General features: G+C 36.8%; 3 protein-coding genes across 3 annotated transcripts; all 3 read left to right on the top strand.

Annotated features, from left to right (window-relative positions):
* Positions 1 to 685: 685 nt before the first annotated feature.
* On the top strand, positions 686 to 4,962 carry LOC129304844 (elongation factor Tu, mitochondrial). Its single transcript, XM_054944667.1, has 12 exons — positions 686 to 992; positions 1,671 to 1,746; positions 1,861 to 1,953; positions 2,066 to 2,140; positions 2,599 to 2,703; positions 2,816 to 2,906; positions 2,986 to 3,191; positions 3,555 to 3,638; positions 3,869 to 3,934; positions 4,016 to 4,078; positions 4,256 to 4,496; positions 4,636 to 4,962. Exons 1-12 carry the CDS (start codon positions 811 to 813, stop codon positions 4,704 to 4,706), a joined length of 1,353 nt encoding a protein of 450 aa, XP_054800642.1. The 5' UTR covers positions 686 to 810; the 3' UTR covers positions 4,707 to 4,962.
* Positions 4,963 to 6,738: 1,776 nt separating this feature from the next.
* Positions 6,739 to 11,268, top strand: LOC129304710 (BTB/POZ and MATH domain-containing protein 2-like). The gene is made up of 4 exons (XM_054944467.1): positions 6,739 to 7,454; positions 8,907 to 9,255; positions 9,825 to 10,101; positions 10,832 to 11,268. Exons 1-4 carry the CDS (start codon positions 7,027 to 7,029, stop codon positions 11,008 to 11,010), a joined length of 1,233 nt encoding a protein of 410 aa, XP_054800442.1. The 5' UTR covers positions 6,739 to 7,026; the 3' UTR covers positions 11,011 to 11,268.
* A 3,242-nt stretch (positions 11,269 to 14,510) lies between these two features.
* LOC129304711 (probable glutathione peroxidase 4) lies at positions 14,511 to 18,368 on the top strand. Its single transcript, XM_054944468.1, has 6 exons — positions 14,511 to 14,659; positions 14,745 to 14,821; positions 14,953 to 15,014; positions 15,127 to 15,245; positions 17,755 to 17,922; positions 18,024 to 18,368. Exons 1-6 carry the CDS (start codon positions 14,606 to 14,608, stop codon positions 18,054 to 18,056), a joined length of 513 nt encoding a protein of 170 aa, XP_054800443.1. The 5' UTR covers positions 14,511 to 14,605; the 3' UTR covers positions 18,057 to 18,368.
* The last annotated feature ends 1,258 nt before the right edge of the window (positions 18,369 to 19,626 follow it).

The following is a 19,626-nucleotide window of genomic DNA, read 5'->3' as shown; positions in this document are numbered from 1 at the left end:
TGCTAACAAGACTCGTTCTATCTAGCCAACAACTGGGTCTTGCTTTATTGGCATGCAAATTTTGGTACAATTTAATGGAAGGAAAAATCAATCCCGACTTTTCATGACCGGCTACAGAGGAAATCAATCATCAATCAATAAATTAATATATTGTAGCGAAACATATAGTACCAAATTAGTTAGTCCTCCCTTTCAATTGAGTTTTTCTTTCCCCTACAACTCACCTAAAAAAACAAGAAGTAAAAGCTAAATGCATGTTTCCGGCTAACAAGGCATGCATATTCTGTCTTTTTGAATGATGCGTAGGGGTTAAGTGCCGAAATTGGATACAAAAACCGCAATGGCAGAGACAAGGGAATGCCGAACGCTATTTTTTTTTTTTTAAATGCTGAATTTCATTTTGCTAACCAAGGCCCAATAACTCGAGAATTTTCACTAGGACCGCCAACACCACATCCATTAGTAATCAAGCCGATCGCAACAAGTGAATTAGCATGAAGAATCACATCACATTTCTTCTAAAATTCAATACCACTATGGTTCAACACTAGTCCCTAAAAAACAATCAATAATTAATTTCAGTTCATCCCAAATGCTCGGGTTGGGAGAATTGGGCCACATTGCCGCGGAATTAAATGGGTCGGGCGGCGCTGGCGGGCAGACACTGCGGTGTAAGTAAAACCCTCGACGCTCCTAAAACCCCATTCCAGTAAGGTGCAGTTTTCGCCTCTCAGCGCTCGAGGCTCTGCATTCTCCGCTTCTAGGGCTGATTCTTCATTTTCATCTCTTAAGCAACGACTTCTCTCACCAATGGCGTCGGTGGCTCTCAGAAATTCTGCTTCCAAACGTCTCTTCCCATTTTCTTCTCAAATCAACTGTTGCTCTCGAGCGTCACTCTTCGCTAATTCCCTGCTCTCTGAGCTGGTTTATGGACATGAGACAACCTCTGCTTCCAATCCGTGGTGGAGGTCCATGGCCACTTTCACACGAACGTAAGTTCTGCCTCAATCCGTTACTACTCGCTTGTGATCCCTACGATCGGGTGTCTCTATCTAAACGTGGCGTCATAGAATTGAACATTATGAATGTATCGGCGGCAGACCTACAGCACAACAGTCTGCCTGCCAGTGTCACACTGCATTTAGTGATTTCTAGCCTTGCTCACTTGGATTCTTTTCAGTCACATTTTACTATCGAGAGCAATTTTATGATGATTTCCCGCCCTAAATAACCAAAAGATTACTGTTCCACGGGGATGAAATTTTTTGCTATTTCTTTCTTAGATTGCCTTGCCGCCAAATCAAATATACTTGCTATGACATCGTGCGCTGTAGATTTGTCTGTAAATCAAATGCTGACTCACCGGTAGCTACTCTTCCAATTTCAATCTAACGATTCAAATCTAAATATAAGGTGAAATCCTTTCCTTAATTAGGTCAGTGATGACACCCTGGATCCTGCACAGTGCATTTGTCTATAAAGAAATGGCTGACTTACGGCTAGTTAATTATCCAATTCCAATCTAAGAATTATAATCTAAACGTGCGGTCATATTGCGTTTGCTTAATATGTTTCAATTTCGTGAATGGGGGAAGGGCTACAGATTGTATGACGTGATACGCTTTCCCTTTTCGCTTTCCTCCTCACCGGTCGTCTTCACTTGCTGACAGAAAACCCCATGTTAATGTGGGGACTATCGGGCATGTTGATCATGGGAAGACTACACTCACTGCAGCAATTACCAAGGTTTGTACCTCTTCAATCTTTCCTAGATCTCAACCTTACAAATCAATGTTTTGGTACGAATCAGGAAACATTCACTCTTGTAGCATCAGGATTTATTTTTCTGGCTTTTATCAGGTTCTAGCCGAAGAAGGAAAAGCTAAGGCTGTAGCGTTTGATGAAATTGATAAGGCTCCTGAAGAGAAAAAGCGAGGAATCACCATTGCAACGGTTGGAACATATATTGCTTAATCAATCATTCAAGCAGGCCTTTTTGGGTCGTGCAATAGATTACTGCATTTTCTATCTCACTATTCTGAGATGATAATAAGTTGATTTTCAGGCACATGTTGAGTATGAGACAGCTAAACGACATTATGCACATGTGGACTGCCCTGGACATGCGGACTATGTTAAAGTAAGTTTTAACTTCGCTTCTGCCTCTCTAAGACTTGCCTGGTTAATACTTTAAGGCAACCCTGTGGAGAAGTTGTCACAAATATTGAATCTTTTATCTCTAGGCTTGTTTTCCTTGTATGCAATGGTGGCTGAAAGAAAGTAAGAAATGACCCAAATCAGTTAGTTATTATTTCATAAATCTGCTTTATTGTTTTAGTGTTAATTTTGCTTGTATGATTTCTTCTACTAGTTGTACTGGATTTTAAATTAAAAAGATAAAAAAAAGCGTTTCTAGTAGTATTTTCTTGCCAAACGATATATAATGAAAGCCTATTTTTTGGTGCATGCCTTATATCTAAAAATACAAGACACAAAAGCATTCAGTTGGAGTGTCGTGATATCCAGCCAAGTTATATATTTTGCAAGTATGCTCTTGTGTAGCCATGAATTGATTTAAAATTATAATTCTTCTTGCAGAACATGATTACAGGAGCAGCCCAGATGGATGGGGGTATTCTTGTTGTATCTGCCCCTGATGGTCCCATGCCTCAAACCAAAGAACACATTCTTCTTGCACGTCAAGTAGGTATTCTATTTCCAATGTGGTTTGTTAGCATACTGTCTGAGCATACTTTTAAATCTAGAGTTGCCTTAACTTCTAGTTTAATGTACACATATTCTACGCATCATGCAGGTTGGTGTGCCATCTCTTGTGTGCTTTTTAAATAAAGTTGATGCTGTTGATGATCCAGAGTTGCTAGAGCTGGTAGAAATGGAGCTTCGAGGTAGGGTGTTTCAGACTTCCTCTTTTTCCCGTCCTCTAGGTTTTTGTAGTTTTCTATGCTAACTTGATTTACTTGGCAGAGCTGCTAAGCTTCTACAAGTTCCCTGGTGATGAAATCCCTATTGTCAGAGGTTCAGCTTTGTCTGCCTTACAGGGTACAAATGATGAGATTGGTAGAAAGGCCATATTAAAATTGATGGATGCTGTGGATGAATATATTCCCGATCCTGTTCGCCAGCTTGACAAGCCTTTTTTAATGCCCATTGAAGATGTATTCTCTATTCAGGTAAAAAGGAGGTTGACTTCTGATGTGGATTTTTTTGTAATGAGTGGTAATTGGTTACTGTGAATGTATAAATGTTATGATATTCTAGCATTACTGTGCCTGTCCTTTAATATTTTCAAACACGTTTTCAAGGAATACTTTAATGTTTAGATGATCAAGTGTGAAGTTTATTTAATTTCAATCAGATATGATCCTCTAAAAGACAGAGCGCTGCTACATTTATTTATTTGTTTGTTGGATACCAAATGCTTGTAAGTTCTCACAATTTGCATTAGTTGCCTTTTTATTTTGGAATAGTACATTGTAAATAAGTGAATGATTTCCTGGGATGCCATTACCTTATGTTTTTAATTTATTTTGAAGGGACGGGGAACAGTGGCCACTGGCCGTGTGGAACAAGGGACCATAAAAGTTGGAGAAGAAGTTGAGGTTTTGGGTCTAATGCAGGTGTGTTTTTGTGGTCACTTCCTGGATTTTGTTCTGCCCTCTGATCCTTATGCCATTTCTTCTGTTAAAGTCATAAAGCTGAATCTCTTGATCTTTTTTTGTGCATAATCGATGATTATTAAACCCTTTTTATCTCACATGGTCAATGAATTATTTTCTTGTATAAGACATTTTGACAAACTCAGTAAGCCGCACTGTTGGGTCTTAATACTATGATTTTGTTTTGGTAGGGTGGACCCCTGAAAACAACGGTGACTGGAGTTGAGATGTTTAAGAAGATATTGGATCAGGGACAAGTGAGTGGCTGGTTTCTCTATCCTTAAAAGCTATAAGCGCTGCATATATTCAACTAATTTAGAGTTTTTCCATTTACTTAGGCCGGTGACAATGTTGGTCTCCTTCTACGTGGTCTAAAAAGAGAAGACATCCAACGTGGTCAGGTCAGTGACTCATTTTATTGGACCTTGTAATGGGATTTAGGACATCTGTGGTACCTATTTGCACTACTTTCATGTTTCAACAATTTATGCAGTTTTCAATTTAAACTGCTAGTGATTTCCTGTGGGTGTTATATTTGGGAGATTACTTTGCTGACAATTTACTCTTGTTGGAAAAAGGTCATTGCCAAGCCTGGTTCTCTAAAGACATCTAAGAGGTTTGAGGCAGAAATATATGTACTCACAAAGGATGAAGGTGGGCGACACACTGCATTCTTCTCAAACTACAGACCTCAGTTTTACATGAGGACTGCTGATATCACTGGAAAAGTAGAATTGCCAGAAAATGTTAAGATGGTCATGCCTGGAGATAACGTTACGGCCGTGTTTGAATTGATTTCACCTGTTCCGCTCGAAGCAGGTCAGTATCACTTGAACTTTTCAATCTCATCTCTGCTACTGGATTTTCTTTCTGCAAAATCTTTCTTTCTTCTGTAAACTGCTGTACTCTGTGCTGGAAATGAGGACACTTCTATATACTGCGTACTATAATTTTATAGGACAAAGATTTGCTTTGAGAGAAGGAGGCAGAACAGTTGGTGCGGGTGTGGTGTCAAAAGTACTGAGCTGAGATGCATGCTGTGATTTAGCTTAGTCCTCACATTTTCGAAAGGGCTTCAAAGCACTGAGACTTGTTTATTCTCTTGAAAATACACATGCCATGTGGCAATCAATTTAATACGTAGCAGCCGTGCTGGATGGAACTGAGTAAAATTTTAAAGAAGCTCGTCTTCACTGTCATTTTTTGTAGCGCAGAATTTGTGAAACATACTCTTGGTCACTGCCGACTGTTTATTTGCCATAAATTGAAAATAATTTGTGAATCATCTTGACATGTTAGCTGGCCGTACGTGTTTGGCATGGATTGAGGATTGGTCTCTTTGAACAACAAATGCTCCATTCGATTGAAGCTTTAATGTTGATTACTTATATCCATATACAAGTTTCTGATGTGATTGGACAAGGGAAGCAATACTAGCTGCGTCTGAGCTTGCAATAACAATCACTCTAGTTTTAATCATGATGCGCAGGATCTGGAGCGGTGACTGTATTACACGACTGATTAGTATCGCTTTCATCTTTATTTTTAGAAATGCCATTTGTTTTGTCTGGAAAGCAAAAAAGATAAAGAGAATGCAGCGCTGGAGGTTAAGTGTAGGAGCGAGTGACTGATATTTTAAATGCGATTGCTAAACAAATGCTTCATTTCACGATAAGTCAGTGCAAAAGCCCTTCCTATTAATCTCTCTCAACTAACATTGATGACGGAAGTTTTAATGGAGACTGGGGAGTTTCAACGATGATGGATTATCTATCATGGACTTAAGAACGCAATTTATAGATCTCTCAGATCGTGAGCATGACATTATATTTACCTGGCGTAATGTCATTAACTTGACATTTTTTCGAACACTTCATCTAAATGGAGCAACCAGACCGGCACTCATCAATGGTAAAGTAGAGCAAACAAAAAAGTGGGCATATGCAAGAAAAATAATAAACGTTGAAAGATATACTGCAATATGATTAGTATTCACGACTAAAAACTCTCAACATAATAACTAAAGACTTCAGTTGTAATAATTTTAGATAAATAATTGGGAGAATTTTCCATTAAAACTATGGATGTGACTTAATTAGAAATCAGGACTAAATAAATTTAAAAATGTGCTATAGGGTGTGAGATTGAAATGAAAATAATTTTGTAAGGCAAATGACTCAAGTACCCTTAATATAAATGAAGAAATTTAAAAGCACACTATAGGATGTGAGATTGAAGTGAAAGTAATTTTGTAAGGCAAATGACTCAAGTACCCTTAATATAAATGAAGAAAGAGAATGTTAAGCATTTATGAATTGTTAAATGTGTAACATGACTTGTTAAAAATTTTATTTATCTGTTAAATGTGTGATATATTTTACAAGCTAAGCTAATAATTTAACATGTCATGTTAAATCTCTTATGACATTGTTTGCAGTGCAAAGTGACATAATGGATTTTACAAGTTAAGTTAATAATTTAATAAGTCATAATGAATTTAACACAAATTAAATAATTAACAAGCAATGTAATGAGCTTATCAAATGACATAAGGAAATTAACAAGTAATATAACGCTTTTAACAAGTTAAGATAATGATTTAAGAATTTTTAGATTTAATTGGGGCCTAATAAACTTATAAATAGTATTACAGATTTGGTAAATAATATAAATAATTTAACAAGTCATATTAACCAGTCACTTACATTCTCTTTCTTCATTTTTATTAAGAATATTTTAATAATTTGTCTTACTATATTATTTTTATTTAAGTTTCAATAACCTGTAATGTATTTTTAAATTTATTTAGTCATAATTTTTAATTAAATCACATACATGATTGTAATTGTAAATTCTAATGCAAAGTTCTCGCCAAATACTTTCTACATATAAACGGACACGTGTCCTGAAAGAGAGTCGGCGAAGACGGGCAAATTAGCATCACACAGGGGGTCCTTCTCTCCAATAATTTTATTTCTGATTGGAAGGAAAAAATCATATAAAGCCAATTTAGGATCGTCGAGTCACATTTATCATCCTCTCCCCTGCCCCCCCCCCCCCCCCCCCAAAAAAAAGCCCCTTCTGTATCGAAACCCTAGAAATTCATTTTACAAGAATTGCCTTAACGGAGCCCTAGATTTTCTCTTCGAGCTTTCACTTTCCCGATATAATATTCAGACACTCCGATGTGTCATGAAACTCAACTCCGTACCCGAATTCGCGTATCGTAGATCCTAGATCCTTATCCGGACATTTAAATTATCCTAACCCTCCCGCTCCGATCCGGTTTAGTTGCGATAGTTTCCCAAGAAAAGTTGACATTTGATAATTTACTCATCGTGGCTTTGGCATGGGTAAGGTTCTCCGAGAAACGTCTAAGCCATCCTCCAATTCTTCATCCCCATCCCCCTCTTCGGCACCTGCAACAACCTCATCTTCATCAATAACCGATACTGTAAGGGGTTCTCACCAGTTCAAGATCTCAGGATATTCCTTATCAAAAGGGATCGGGATCGGTAAATATATAGCATCTGACACGTTTTCAGTCGGTGGGTATGAGTGGGCGATCTACTTTTACCCGGACGGGAAGAGTGTCGAGGACAATGCGACTTACGTATCACTATTTATCGCGCTTGCCAGTGAGGGGACGGACGTTAGGGCGCTCTTCGAGCTAACGCTTTTGGACCAGAGCGGGAAGGAGAGACATAAGGTTAATAGTCATTTTGAGAGGACGCTGGAAAGCGGGCCGTACACGTTAAAATACCGTGGCAGCATGTGGTAAGTTGCCTTTATAGGATTTCTCTTTCTTTCTTAGTATTTCAAGTAAATTAAAATTTCCTCACTTACTCTTGCCCCTTAATTTTTTTTTTTTTGGTTTGGGCGCTCGGTGGATTGTCTGAAAACTTTTTTTTTTTTTGGGTAATAAAAAAACATTACTCGCAGAAGGAACATATTACAAACTATTAGGGATTCATACCCTATTCTATCGTTTTCCAGAACCCTTAACAAGAGTGAGGGGACTGGAGACAACAAAAAATAGAAGGCATATTGTAGGCCTTTCGAGGTAAAATGAATATGTTTTCGGTGATATCTAGGCTGCTCAGCTAAGTTCTGAACGTTGATATAGAATGCTGTGTGTTGATGAGAAGTTTGAGAAAGCACTGCACTGTGCACGAATGGCTTTGGATGTTTTAACTGTCTGATCGAGTTTGATGGTTTAGATTTAATATTTTTTTTTTTTAAAAAAACAAATGCCTAAATGGTTCAGAATTTTGGAGGCGTAGTGCATGTGCAGTGGAGAGAAATAAAATGAAAAGAAATCTTGTTCTAGTGCTGCTAAATAATTGGCTTCCCTTGAATAGGAAGTTAATGATAGCTCTCTCTTAGCATGAATAAAATTTTTCCTGGCAATTGGATTGCAGTTCAAGTGGTGGACTGAACAAGTCGTTGGAAATGATTTTGTTGTTATGCAGTGGAAGTGGAAAGATCTTGTTCCACTGAGGGCTACTTGCTTAATAAATGAATTAAAATGTTGCATGTGCCACAGTTTCAATATGAGTTTAGCTGTCACTTTTAAGATTTTCGTGCCTATGGATGACTAATGGATATTTATTACAATTTATCATCATATTGCTGTCTCTTGAAAAAATATTCTCTCATATCATCTAACACCCTAGAGAACCTAGTACCCATCTAAAAAATTTGACATGAAGTTATATACAGTGTGAATGTGAATTATCCTTTTCTTCATAGGTTCCATGGATACGGTTGTGTGATTGGGATTGATCAAGAGGAGCACTGCCAAAAGGCATTAAAATTTTAGAATTTATTTAATGGAAAGGTGCGTTGGAGGGGTGGGCTTTTTGTGATTTGAGGAGAAAAGCCGCTTGCATGTCACGCAGGATATCTTATTTAATTAAACAAATTATTTGTGGGTTCTGGGTACTGTGGTATGTCATGCGTGTGAACATATATATATATATATATATATTTTTTTTGGGCACTTTCATGACAAGATTTTTCAGCTTTTTTTGCTTGTACAATTTGTTTTTTATCCCATAGTTTTTTAGCCTGGTTTTTCCCCCTTGGTTTATTTGGGCAAATATGGCAGAAAATTCTGATGCGTGATCTTTTATTGTTCATGGCTAAATTCTCTGCAATACATATGAAACTATCTGTGAGAAGGTAACAGGTATGTAAAGGCTAATTGATTTCTATTGGATGGTTCAGGGGTTACAAGCGATTTTTCAAGAGAACAGTTCTGGAGACCTCAGATTACCTTAAAGATGACTGCCTCTGTGTTACTTGCAGCGTTGGTGTTGTGAGGTCATACACAGAGGGCCCTAAAATCTACTCTATACCAATACCACAATCTGACATAGGCCACCAATTTGGGCGGCTACTTGAAAGTGAAAAAGGAAGTGATGTGAATTTTGAAGTTGATGGTGAAATTTTTGCTGCTCATAAATTGATATTAGCAGCTCGTTCTCCTGTTTTCAGAGCCCAGCTTTTTGGTCCTATGAAAGATCAGGACACTGATTGTATAAAAGTTGAAGACATGGAGGCTCCTGTTTTTAAGGTTTGAATACTTGCTTTTTGTATGGCCCCTTTGGTTAATCTGTTTTTTATCCGTTGTTTGGTTATTGTGATTTTTTCCATATATGCTTTGCATATATTGTGCATTTTTCCCTCTGGCTTTGTTTTATTCTCTTTTCATAAAAGATTGGTCAGCGATAAAGTGATATAATAAAATCAGGAAGGATTATAGACAGTGTTATAAATAAAAAGGGGAGCTGAACTGGTCTGTGTTGCTGTTTTTACTTCTTGTGACTGATCAACAATTGGTCTTGTGCACAGTTCCTGCATTTTTGTGGATGTGTTGTGCTGAGATTTGTTTAGAAGAAATTGGTTTCAGTGGGTCTGTCTATCTATATCTGAGTTGTGAGAAAGGAATGCAAATGTTCTAGGTTCAGGTTTTTATTAGCAAGAAATCACCAGTTTCATTTTGATGCTTAAACTTATTGTGGATTCGATTTCATGCTTTTTCTCTTTAAAAAGTGCCAGTCATTAGCTTGATAAAATGAAGTCAAGCAATGTTAATTTGGAATTATTCTTCACTTGAACCTTCCATGTTACGCTATTTTGCAGGCATTGCTTCATTTTATATACTGGGATTCACTGCCTGACATGCAAGAGCTTACAGGGTTGAACTCGAAATGGGCAACAACCTTAATGGCTCAACATCTGCTAGCTGCAGCAGACCGGTATGGCTTAGAGAGGCTTAGGTTGATGTGTGAAGCCAGTCTCTGTGAAGATGTTGCAATAAATACTGTGGCTACAACTTTAGCCTTGGCAGAGCAGCATCATTGTTTCCAGCTCAAAGCAGTTTGTCTCAAATTTATTGCGACACCTGAAAATCTCAGAGGTTAGTTCTCCATCTATGAACTCTAATTTTATTTTGATTAGAGAAGATTTTTATCCAGCTTCTGCCTCTCTTTTTTTTCCGTGCGAGATGGACGTTGTAATTGTGATATTAGATTATCTTTAATTCAGCATGTCATGGTGAGAGAGGCTGGAGTTAAATTTATTGTTGACTGTTAATGCCAGTTGCCTGTGGTTTGGGGTTGAACAATAAGATGCAAATTGAATATGAGATGTGTTTTGGCCTGGTGGGTTTTTTTCCAGTTTAATACACAATTCAAGAGTTATTAGTATCTGTCGAATCTGATCCTGTCTAATGTATTTTTATTGGAATGAGCGACAAACATATCTTGAGGAAAAGATGGTTTTTTTTTTCTGGATGAAATGAAAATCGGATTCATGTAATAGAAGAAATTTTTTTCCTTTCCTTACTTTGAATGACATAGGGATTGGGCGAGATATGTTTTCCACGATTTGGATTTTACTGAGGATGGAATAATTATTTGTAATTTGTCAGTTCCAAACGCATCTTATTCAACTTATTACGAAAGCGGTACAGCTGAAAGACGTTTTCAAAATGTATTGTGGCAGTAAATGGGACCAACATCAATAAATATTTTCTGACAGTTTACTTAACTGCGGGAGTTCTGATGGGATCTGATGTATTAGTGGCGGCACCTACTTTTCATCATATAAAATCGCCAACTGAAGCATTTTTATTTCTTTATCTTCAGCTGTGATGCAGACTGATGGTTTTGAGTACCTGAAGGAGAGTTGCCAATCTGTCCTGACTGAGCTCTTGGAGTACGTGGCTAGATTCACTGAGCATTCAGACTTCATGTGCAAGGATAGGAATGAAGGAATACTTGATGGCAGTGACATGAATGGTAGACGGGTGAAGCAAAGGCTCTAGTCCGAACACTGGACAGCTTTATGTAACACAACCCCCCCGCCCCCCTTTTTCCTTCTCTGAAGAGAGTGAAATCTTTAGATAGAGATTATAATCACTCATAGGACTAGGTGCCATTCTTAGTTCTCTTGTATTCATATCTATGATAAGTAAATGTAGTATGTTTTGTTGGCATTTCCATATAGATTTCAATAATTTGTTATTTCCCCTCGTTGAAGAACTAAAACAGGTCTAAAGGGTATTGATCGCTGCTTAATAATCGTTGTATGTGCTCGAAATTTTTTACTTGTTGTTTATTAGCTCGCTCACGCGCTCCCTAGCAGCAGTAGTAGAACGATTAAATCACGCGGGAAGTTCAGTCCCGGATGGTGCTGCGCCTGGACTAGGATATGTCACTTTTTTTTTTTTTTGGTCAGGGTTGGAAGTATTCTTCACGATTTGTGATTTATATTAGGAAGAACATAATATTTGGTTTTTGTAGTTTGATCTTATTTTATTTTTAGTCTCTATAGTTTGTTTCAATATTTTTATTTCCTATAGATTTAAAAAGAATTAAGTGATTTTTATTTTTCTCTATAATTTTTATTTTTTAGTGATTTTAGTACTTGCAAAGATTGAGAATCTTGAAAAAAAAAATTAGAAGGGTTAAAAGTAAAACTCAATAACATTAGGATTAAAAATTATATATTTTTTTTTATATTTCCTATGATCGGAACATTTTACGATTTGGGCTGGAACGGAGCAATGCCAGTGTTGCATTCTGAATTTTAGTTTGACAAAGGCCTTTGAGTGTACTACTACACCTCAGTAGGTGCGGGCCTTATAATGAAGGGAAATAACTCAAGGAGAAAATGCAGATCTACCTTGACCTTCTACATTGTTCCACGTACTGTGATGTTTGTGTGAAGGGATGGTTATGTTCGCTGCTTTGCATGAAACCGTAAAATGTTTGAACTTTGATGATGTTCCGTTGTTGCAACCAATTGGGCCTCGGTTTTGCGTAGTTGCCTCATGCATGTATGAAAAAATGACAACCAAGGCCACACTCTACAATGCTTGCGGGAGGGAATTGTTGATTCGTAAAAGAAAGGGCCATCGTTTACCCAATACCGATAAGCCAGGAAATTACTGTGTAGCATGGGGGGCGTCCCATTGTGGTGGAGCTGTTCTTCCACAATCCCAACTTGATTCTGTAGCTAGTCCAAAGCATTTGAAGGCCGTAAGTAATTCCTTTAAGTTCAATTTGTTTGGTCGTCTGCAAGTTAAATTTAAGTTAATGTAACAATTTGTTGGTATTTAATTAAAGGTAAAAGTATAAATTTAATCATGAATTATTTTTTAAGGAATATCTAATACCTTATATTATAAGATGGTATCAAATAAATTATCAAACTATTTAAATCAAAACGTCTGACATCTTCCATCAAATGTAAACAAATGGATGTTTATTCTCCTCGTGGGCCTAGCTCTACTTTCTTCAAATTCGAACATCTCTCATTTTTAGAAACATCATTGTGCTACGTGGCATGTCATAACCCCACTCTGCAATCCTCCGAGGTCACATGCACGTTTAGAAGTGGGTTTAGCGGACTTGCATGCTCTCATCAACTATGTTTTGATATCAGTTTTAGTAGGAAGCTTGCGACGTTGATCTTGTGGATTATCGTGAAAAGGGGAGAAGGGATCGATCTGGTAAGATTAATATTCTAAGAGAGAGATGTCATATGAAGCCTCGAAAGAGTTGCAATGGCTGCCAGAATCACTCCTCCAAGCACATTAATTTCCCAGGACGCTCAGATGCATGAGTGATGACTGATGAGCAATTAGCGAGTGTTGAAGGCAGGGTTCCCTCAAGAAGATTGTGGTTGAGGAGTTGAGCTAGAGGTATTTGAGCTGCTGAAGCTCTCCCAAGGTAGCCGGAATCTCGCCCAAGAATTGGTTATACAACAAGTTGATCTGTTAAACCTGAGGAAGGTTGGGAATGACACTTGGAATCTCACAGTTAAAGGAGTTCAACAAGAGATCGACATACTTCAGACTCAACGAGAAGTCACCATGGTTCTGCTGCACATTGAGAATCTGAAGACCGGTGATGTTTTAGATTTGATAGAGAATGTTAGGCGCCCTGATTTAAATAAGTTGATAATTTATTTTACAACATTGATATAAGATACCAGGTGCTCCTTGTGCCCTTTCATTAATGGAACCTGAAGTGCTTAGCGAAATGTCAAGCGTGGCGTAGGCAGTTGCGACTGGGCTTCAACAATCGGGTGGCGTGTGGGAATTTATTAAGATGGTTGGCAGCTCACATCACGAGGGATACGTGATTTGGGTCAGCAGCAACGTGCAAAGCCGCTTGTGCCTTCCCCTCATTACTTGTGTCCACATGCAAGTTGCAAAAGTCGACGGAAAAGGCCTTTGACTTCTAAGCGTGTTCGCTGGGTTACAACTTACAACTTTGAAATAGCATAAATATATTATCAAAAATTTAATTTTGTATCATGGGGGTAACCATTTTATTACAAAATTGAAATAGCGAAAATACATGTGATTACCGTAATTATTGTATTCTGATATTTTATTATAAAACCGACGAAAAGAAAAATGAATTCCGAATCTCAACAGTCTATATTTGGAAGGAGGAAGGTGTTGCTGTGTCAGATATAGATTATCTCTGGCAATCATCGTATGACTGACGAGATTTGAACTGTCTAAATTTAATTTTAACTGTCTAAATTTAAAATCTTTATTTTATAATTTTATTCTATATTTATTAAAATAAGAATTTATGAAATTTATGAAATTTTTTAATAAACCTGCTTATCACGAAAGTACATATTTAATTTAAATTGTTCAATTTAATATTAATAAATTTTGTAATATAAATTGATTATCCTAATATAGACTGTCTAAATTTAATATTCAATTTTTTATAAATTTTTCTTTCAATAAATATAATATTAAAAATAAAAATAATCTCCTAACTATCAGTTTCAAAAAATTTATATAAGTTAAAAAATTTAAACTTGAACATTTCAAAATAAATCTGGATAATTATTTTATAAAAATTATAAAATATTAATATTAAATTTAAACTCTTCAAATTAAATATGGACTCTCTAAATAGATGATAAACATATTTATTAAAAAAAATTTACAATTTTTATTAATTTATATTTTAATTAATATAAAAATTTAAAATTTATACTATTCAAATTTAATTTAAATGCTCTGGATCTTATCACTCTAGTCATGCCAGCCATGTTAAATTGTTAATCCCTTCAGATACCAAGTGGAATGCAAGACCGGTCTGCATTTTGATGGCATGGATATTTCAGAAATCGTGTAGTGCTCAACTTTTTTTTGCGTGGAGGAATAAAATATTGGTAGCTTTACAAATAAATTAAATTAAATTAAACTAGTAATAAATGTTGTCAACTGTAGATCTAAATACCTGTATTTTCTTTTTGTTTTGTTAATTATATATATATATATATATATAGAACAGGAGAACAGGACTATAAAAACGTCGAAGAATAAAGAAGCGCGGCGGCAATAGACGACGGGCCTTTTGGAGAAGAATACCTGAAGAGAGAAAATGGGCGCTTCACAATCAGTCCCACAAGAAAGCATCCATGAATTCACTGTCAAGGTATTTTCGTCTCAAGTCTCTACTCTCACTTACAGTGATGGATTTGTAGGAATTATTGTTCATTTTCTGGGTAAACTCTTTACAGGATGCCAGAGGCAGTGACGTGGACCTCGGCATCTACAAAGGGAAAGTACTTCTTGTTGTTAACGTCGCTTCTAAATGGTTATTTTCTTTTCCCAATCCAACCCTCCGGGCGTCTTTCCATTTCTTTCATTTGCGGCTAAAAATTTTCAGTCTTTTCTTTGGGTGTTAGCTAACTGAATTCGTGGGTTTTTCCGTCAAAAATAAAACAGTGGATTTACGGATTCCAATTACACTCAGTTAACTGAACTTTACGGCAGATACAAGGATAAGGGTATGTTTTGTGCCTTTGCAGCTACCGATGTATTGTTAATTGAGTTTGAATGATTGGCCGTAAGAAATTTCCTTTTATCATGGTTGAGAATTTTTTGTTTGGTTCACTCCAGGACTTGAAATATTGGCATTTCCGTGCAATCAATTTCTGAAGCAAGAGCCTGGGACAAGCCAAGAGGCGCAAGAGTTTGCATGCACAAGATACAAGGCCGAATATCCTATTTTTGGAAAGGTATTAGCTATTAAGAATGTAGTTTACGTAGAGCAGCTGGATCCTTTACTTAGATTATGATTAACTTCCTTTTTTCTGTCAGATGTATGTTAATTAGACATTTTTTTAGCTTAAAGCGGAAATAAGTAAATAACTACCATATAGAGTGACAATAGAAGATACCAAAATGAATGAATCTACTATTACATTGCATTTTTTAATTGACTGCTTGATCCACCTTCATTAATTTCTAATGATTATAATTGACATTTCAAATGTTAGGAATTCATATTGTACACGGATAAACTGCTGTTTGTAGTTATAAAGTCATTAGCACTTAAAATCACGCTGAACCTTTGTAAAGTCCTTACAAGATACAATAAATTGAAGTCATCATGTACGATGCATTAGAATTATGATAAAAGAGTTAAGGTTTCTTCTTCCATAAAAAGCACAGTCGGTGCATATTAAATGTGATGTCTAATTAGGAGAATCCTAACCTCTCTGTGTCACCCCAAACTAGAGGCTGGTTCCTTCTCCAACTTCTCTCTTATTATGACTCAACGAGCATGGATATGGACACAATTTCATCTTTTAACCAGAAAAAAACCAAAAAGAAAAAAAAAGAAAAAGAAACGAAGATGCATATGAGTGTGTTGTGCCTTTAAAAGAGAATAGTGAAGGCATGCATCGCTCTGGCTTCCTAATTGCATCCTCCGAACATTTTTTTGTTTCCTCAAGTGTGATTCTCTCCTGTTTTTTTTTTTTTTTTTTTTTTTATGGATGCTGCATGCAAGATCGCAAAACAAAACAAGAAAGAACCCTAGGCAAGATTCCAGCACCTATTTGCAAAATCATCCATTAGACTTCTTTTCTAAGCCTGACTGTTTATACTGGCCAGACTTGCCTTCCGTGCGAGTGGATTGGTTGCAAAGAACATCTAGTAGGAACTTATATTGTGCCTGAAAGTATTTAGCTTTTTCAAGTTTTTGTTGATTGCATGAATGGGTTTTGAAGGCATAGACTGCTTCCCTTGAAGAGCACGATTCTTTCTCTCCAATTTAAGATATATGCAAATGCATTGTTAGATATTATTTTCCTTTTATGGGGTTTAGGGAGGGAAGCAGGACTATTGTTGGTTGATAAATTTCCTTAGCGGACAGATAAATTGCTTACCCATTCCCCCTCAATTTAAGAACATGCTAAATACGCTGCTTGACTTCTATCTAGACAAATTTTGGGGCCAACACTTTTCTTTTTCTGATAAATATACTTTTATTTAAAAATATGCTAAATATTCTGCTTTACTTCTAGATTAATTCAAGCATGAGAAGGTTTCTATGATCTATCTGCTTAACTTGATGCATGGACAGCTAAAGATGGCTGAATTGAGCTAATGGAAATTGAACTTGAGCAAGAGGCTTAATTTGCTTCCTAGCATTTCATGTTTCCTAAAGTCTGACTTACTCCTGTTTTTTTATGGATGCTGCAATATCACCAAACAAAAAAAACCGCTAGGCAGGATTCCAGCATCAATTTCCAAAATCATCCATTAGACATTTTTTTCTAAGCATGAGTATTTATACTGGCCAGACTAGCCTTTCTATGCAATTGGATTGCTTACAAAGGACATCTGGTAGGAACTTATATTGTATATTTGAAAGTTTTAGCATTTTCAAATATTCTTGCTCGCCAAATTTATGATATGCAAATTGCAAGTGCATTGTTAGATATTCTTTTCCTTATATGGGGTTTTAGGGAGGGAGGCAGGAATATTGTTGGTTGATAAATACACAGCTGAATTGAGCTAGTTGAAATTGAACTTGAGCAAGAAGCTTAATATGCTTCTAAAGATAATAAGAATTATCATCAAGTATGATATACCTTAGGGAATATTTGAGATACGGCTTGAAATATACTTCACTTGAGCATGAAGATAGACTAATGTTTATACTTTGTAAAATTTTAGAGCTTTCTAAAACCATATAATGTCATTTTCAAGTTGGGATACTTCTAGGGCTTTTCATTTTCTATAAGAAAATGGACAAAACAAAAGAGGTGATAGTATGCTTATTTTATCGACCTTAGTGTGATGTTGTGAAAATATTTAGCTAATGTACACCTTATGACGGGAATTAGTAACAAAAGACAAATTGTGAAGTTGTTGAAACTTTTGAGTGCGGTTCATCATCTTTCATCTGTGATTTGAACGCTGAACAAGAAACAGTATCTTGGAATCTGAATTTTCTTGTAGTTAAGAATTAAGATATTGATATTTAAGCATGCTCTGAGCCTCAGAAATGTTTGGTTGGAGTTTAGTGCTCCCCATTTCCATACATTTTAGAGAAGCCATCTGGAAAAAAACTTGTTTGAGGTGAAGGTGTAATATGCCCTGCGCATGGATGATTATGTTGATCTTTTTAGAAAGAATTAATAAACTTGTTCTTTGGTGTGTGATGCGTCCTTTGATATGCGATATGTTGCTTTACTGTATAGCATTGGTTGTTAACATACTCCTTTATACATGCAGGTACGTGTCAATGGACCAGATGCCTCTCCGGTTTATAAATTCCTTAAATCACAGAAAAATGGGTTTCTGGGTTCTCGGATAAAATGGAATTTCACCAAGTTTTTGGTTGACAAGGAGGGCCATGTGATCCAGCGTTATGGTCCAACCACTCCACCATTGGCATTTGAGGTATTCTTCCTCTTCATATTCCCACTCTGTCGTTCTCTGTATGTGTCGTACTAACTGCTGAGGTTGGTAAGCAAATGTGCTGAATCATTGTTCTTTCACAGAATGACATCAAGAAGGCGTTGGGAGAGGCTTGAGAGAGAGCACCACTACAAACTAGCGATCGAGTTCAAGATGTCTGTAACATAGCAATGTATATTCGATAGGTCTTGGTTCGCCTGCTCATTATGTATACATATTTTATATCTGTTTGTGTTTGTTGTTTATCAGAGTTCTGTTTTCGCCTTTTCGATATCAGTTTTATTTTGAGAAGTTGATTCATGGATACTTGAGTTTGTCATTTGTTCATGTAAACGTCACTGTTGTAAAGTGGAAATAGTTTGGCTGTAAAATGCAGTGATAATTTTTGTATTATTATTTTAATTTAATGGTATGGTGTTTATACCCAATTGATAATAGAATCATACTGACATCGCAATATCGAAAATATATCTAAGGATAGAGAAATCTCCTTTTTTTTTTTGGGGGGGGGGGGGGGGGGCGCCAACAGAGCACCCTTTATATCCAACACTCCCTTCAAGTTGAAGTTGACACCTCTTCGATTCCAGGTGCTCAGCTTGCCAACACAACGCAAGGAGGAAAAACACTTGTTGAAATATTTACCATAAAACTTTGATCAACTAGATCACTCTCAAATTTGGTCAACTAACCAACATTTTCAACTTACAAAACAACATGAACAACTTGAAGATATCTCGAGACGTGTTTATCTTCTCTTGCTTGAACTCGTGGCATCATTTCAGTAATTATGCAAACCACTCCTCGATCTGGTGACTTGAATGACTTCTTCCTTGATCAGCATCCGCCCCATACAAAGTAACTCTTCCATGTTTTGAAACAATGATAAGAAACTTGCAAGTAAAATCCATGAAAAACAGGTCCTTGCTTCATGATAAGTGGACTTGAGATTTTAGTGACCCGGACCCCTCCGCACAATTTCTTCAATTATTTGAGCAGATAGAAGATCCAAATCACTAACAACAATCCATGAAAGTTGAAACTCTACATCAAACCTCTGGAATATCTCAAGCAACCGTGCTGTATACTTGAAACAATCCCCATTGATAAAGCCAATTACCTTTTTTTTTAAGTCTCGACCCATCATTGCATTCTGCATCAAGTAGACTTGTTTAGAAGCCCCAGCCTTCGCGACGGAAAGTGTGTACAACGCCAAGCTTATATAATAGTACAACGGCACTTTCTACAATTCCGGCAGCTTCATGACCCAGAATACGTGGGAAAAGACTTTCAAGATCCTTGTCTCTCCAAGTATAAGCATCGGTATGGCAGAGAGCAGTGTAAAGAATCTAGACTCGAACCTCGCCAGACTGCAGTGGGGCCACCTTCAAGATTTCGCTTGTCGCAAACAACACCAAAACTGATTTCTTGGCCTGTTCTTGCTTTGTGTTGCCGTCAAGATCAACAACATCACCAATGAATTGGCACACTTGATCAATCACACCCTTGCCAGTGAAGTCATCAACGATTTTCCCCCTTTCCAACAACCTTCTTCACTGAAGGAGAGGCAGCGGCAGCTTAGATCGATGAAGAATTCAAATGAACGCTCGCTTGATGGTGGCCGCCGAGGATATCTGATGAAGTCTCGTCGATGGCAAGTGGCAACAAACAACGGTGAGTGAAATCGAA

This window comes from Prosopis cineraria, unplaced genomic scaffold, assembly GCF_029017545.1.
Source record: "Prosopis cineraria cultivar Desert tree isolate PC_DT_omini unplaced genomic scaffold, ASM2901754v1 PC3, whole genome shotgun sequence".
Lineage (NCBI taxonomy): Eukaryota > Viridiplantae > Streptophyta > Magnoliopsida > Fabales > Fabaceae > Prosopis > Prosopis cineraria.
Note: the sequence above shows the minus strand (reverse complement) of the source record. Positions and strands in the feature narration are given on the sequence as shown.

Coding starts and splice junctions, on each gene's coding strand:
- LOC129304844 (XM_054944667.1), top strand. CDS start 811: ATGGCGTCGGTGGCTCTCAGAAATTCTGCTTCCAAACGTCTCTTCCCA. Junction 2,907..2,985: donor GGTAGAAATGGAGCTTCGAG/GTAGGGTGTTTC, acceptor TTTACTTGGCAG/AGCTGCTAAGCTTCTACAAG. Junction 3,639..3,868: donor AGGTTTTGGGTCTAATGCAG/GTGTGTTTTTGT, acceptor TTGTTTTGGTAG/GGTGGACCCCTGAAAACAAC.
- LOC129304711 (XM_054944468.1), top strand. CDS start 14,606: ATGGGCGCTTCACAATCAGTCCCACAAGAAAGCATCCATGAATTCACT. Junction 14,660..14,744: donor TCCATGAATTCACTGTCAAG/GTATTTTCGTCT, acceptor AACTCTTTACAG/GATGCCAGAGGCAGTGACGT. Junction 15,246..17,754: donor AATATCCTATTTTTGGAAAG/GTATTAGCTATT, acceptor TTATACATGCAG/GTACGTGTCAATGGACCAGA.
- LOC129304710 (XM_054944467.1), top strand. CDS start 7,027: ATGGGTAAGGTTCTCCGAGAAACGTCTAAGCCATCCTCCAATTCTTCA. Junction 7,455..8,906: donor AAATACCGTGGCAGCATGTG/GTAAGTTGCCTT, acceptor TGGATGGTTCAG/GGGTTACAAGCGATTTTTCA. Junction 9,256..9,824: donor TGGAGGCTCCTGTTTTTAAG/GTTTGAATACTT, acceptor GCTATTTTGCAG/GCATTGCTTCATTTTATATA.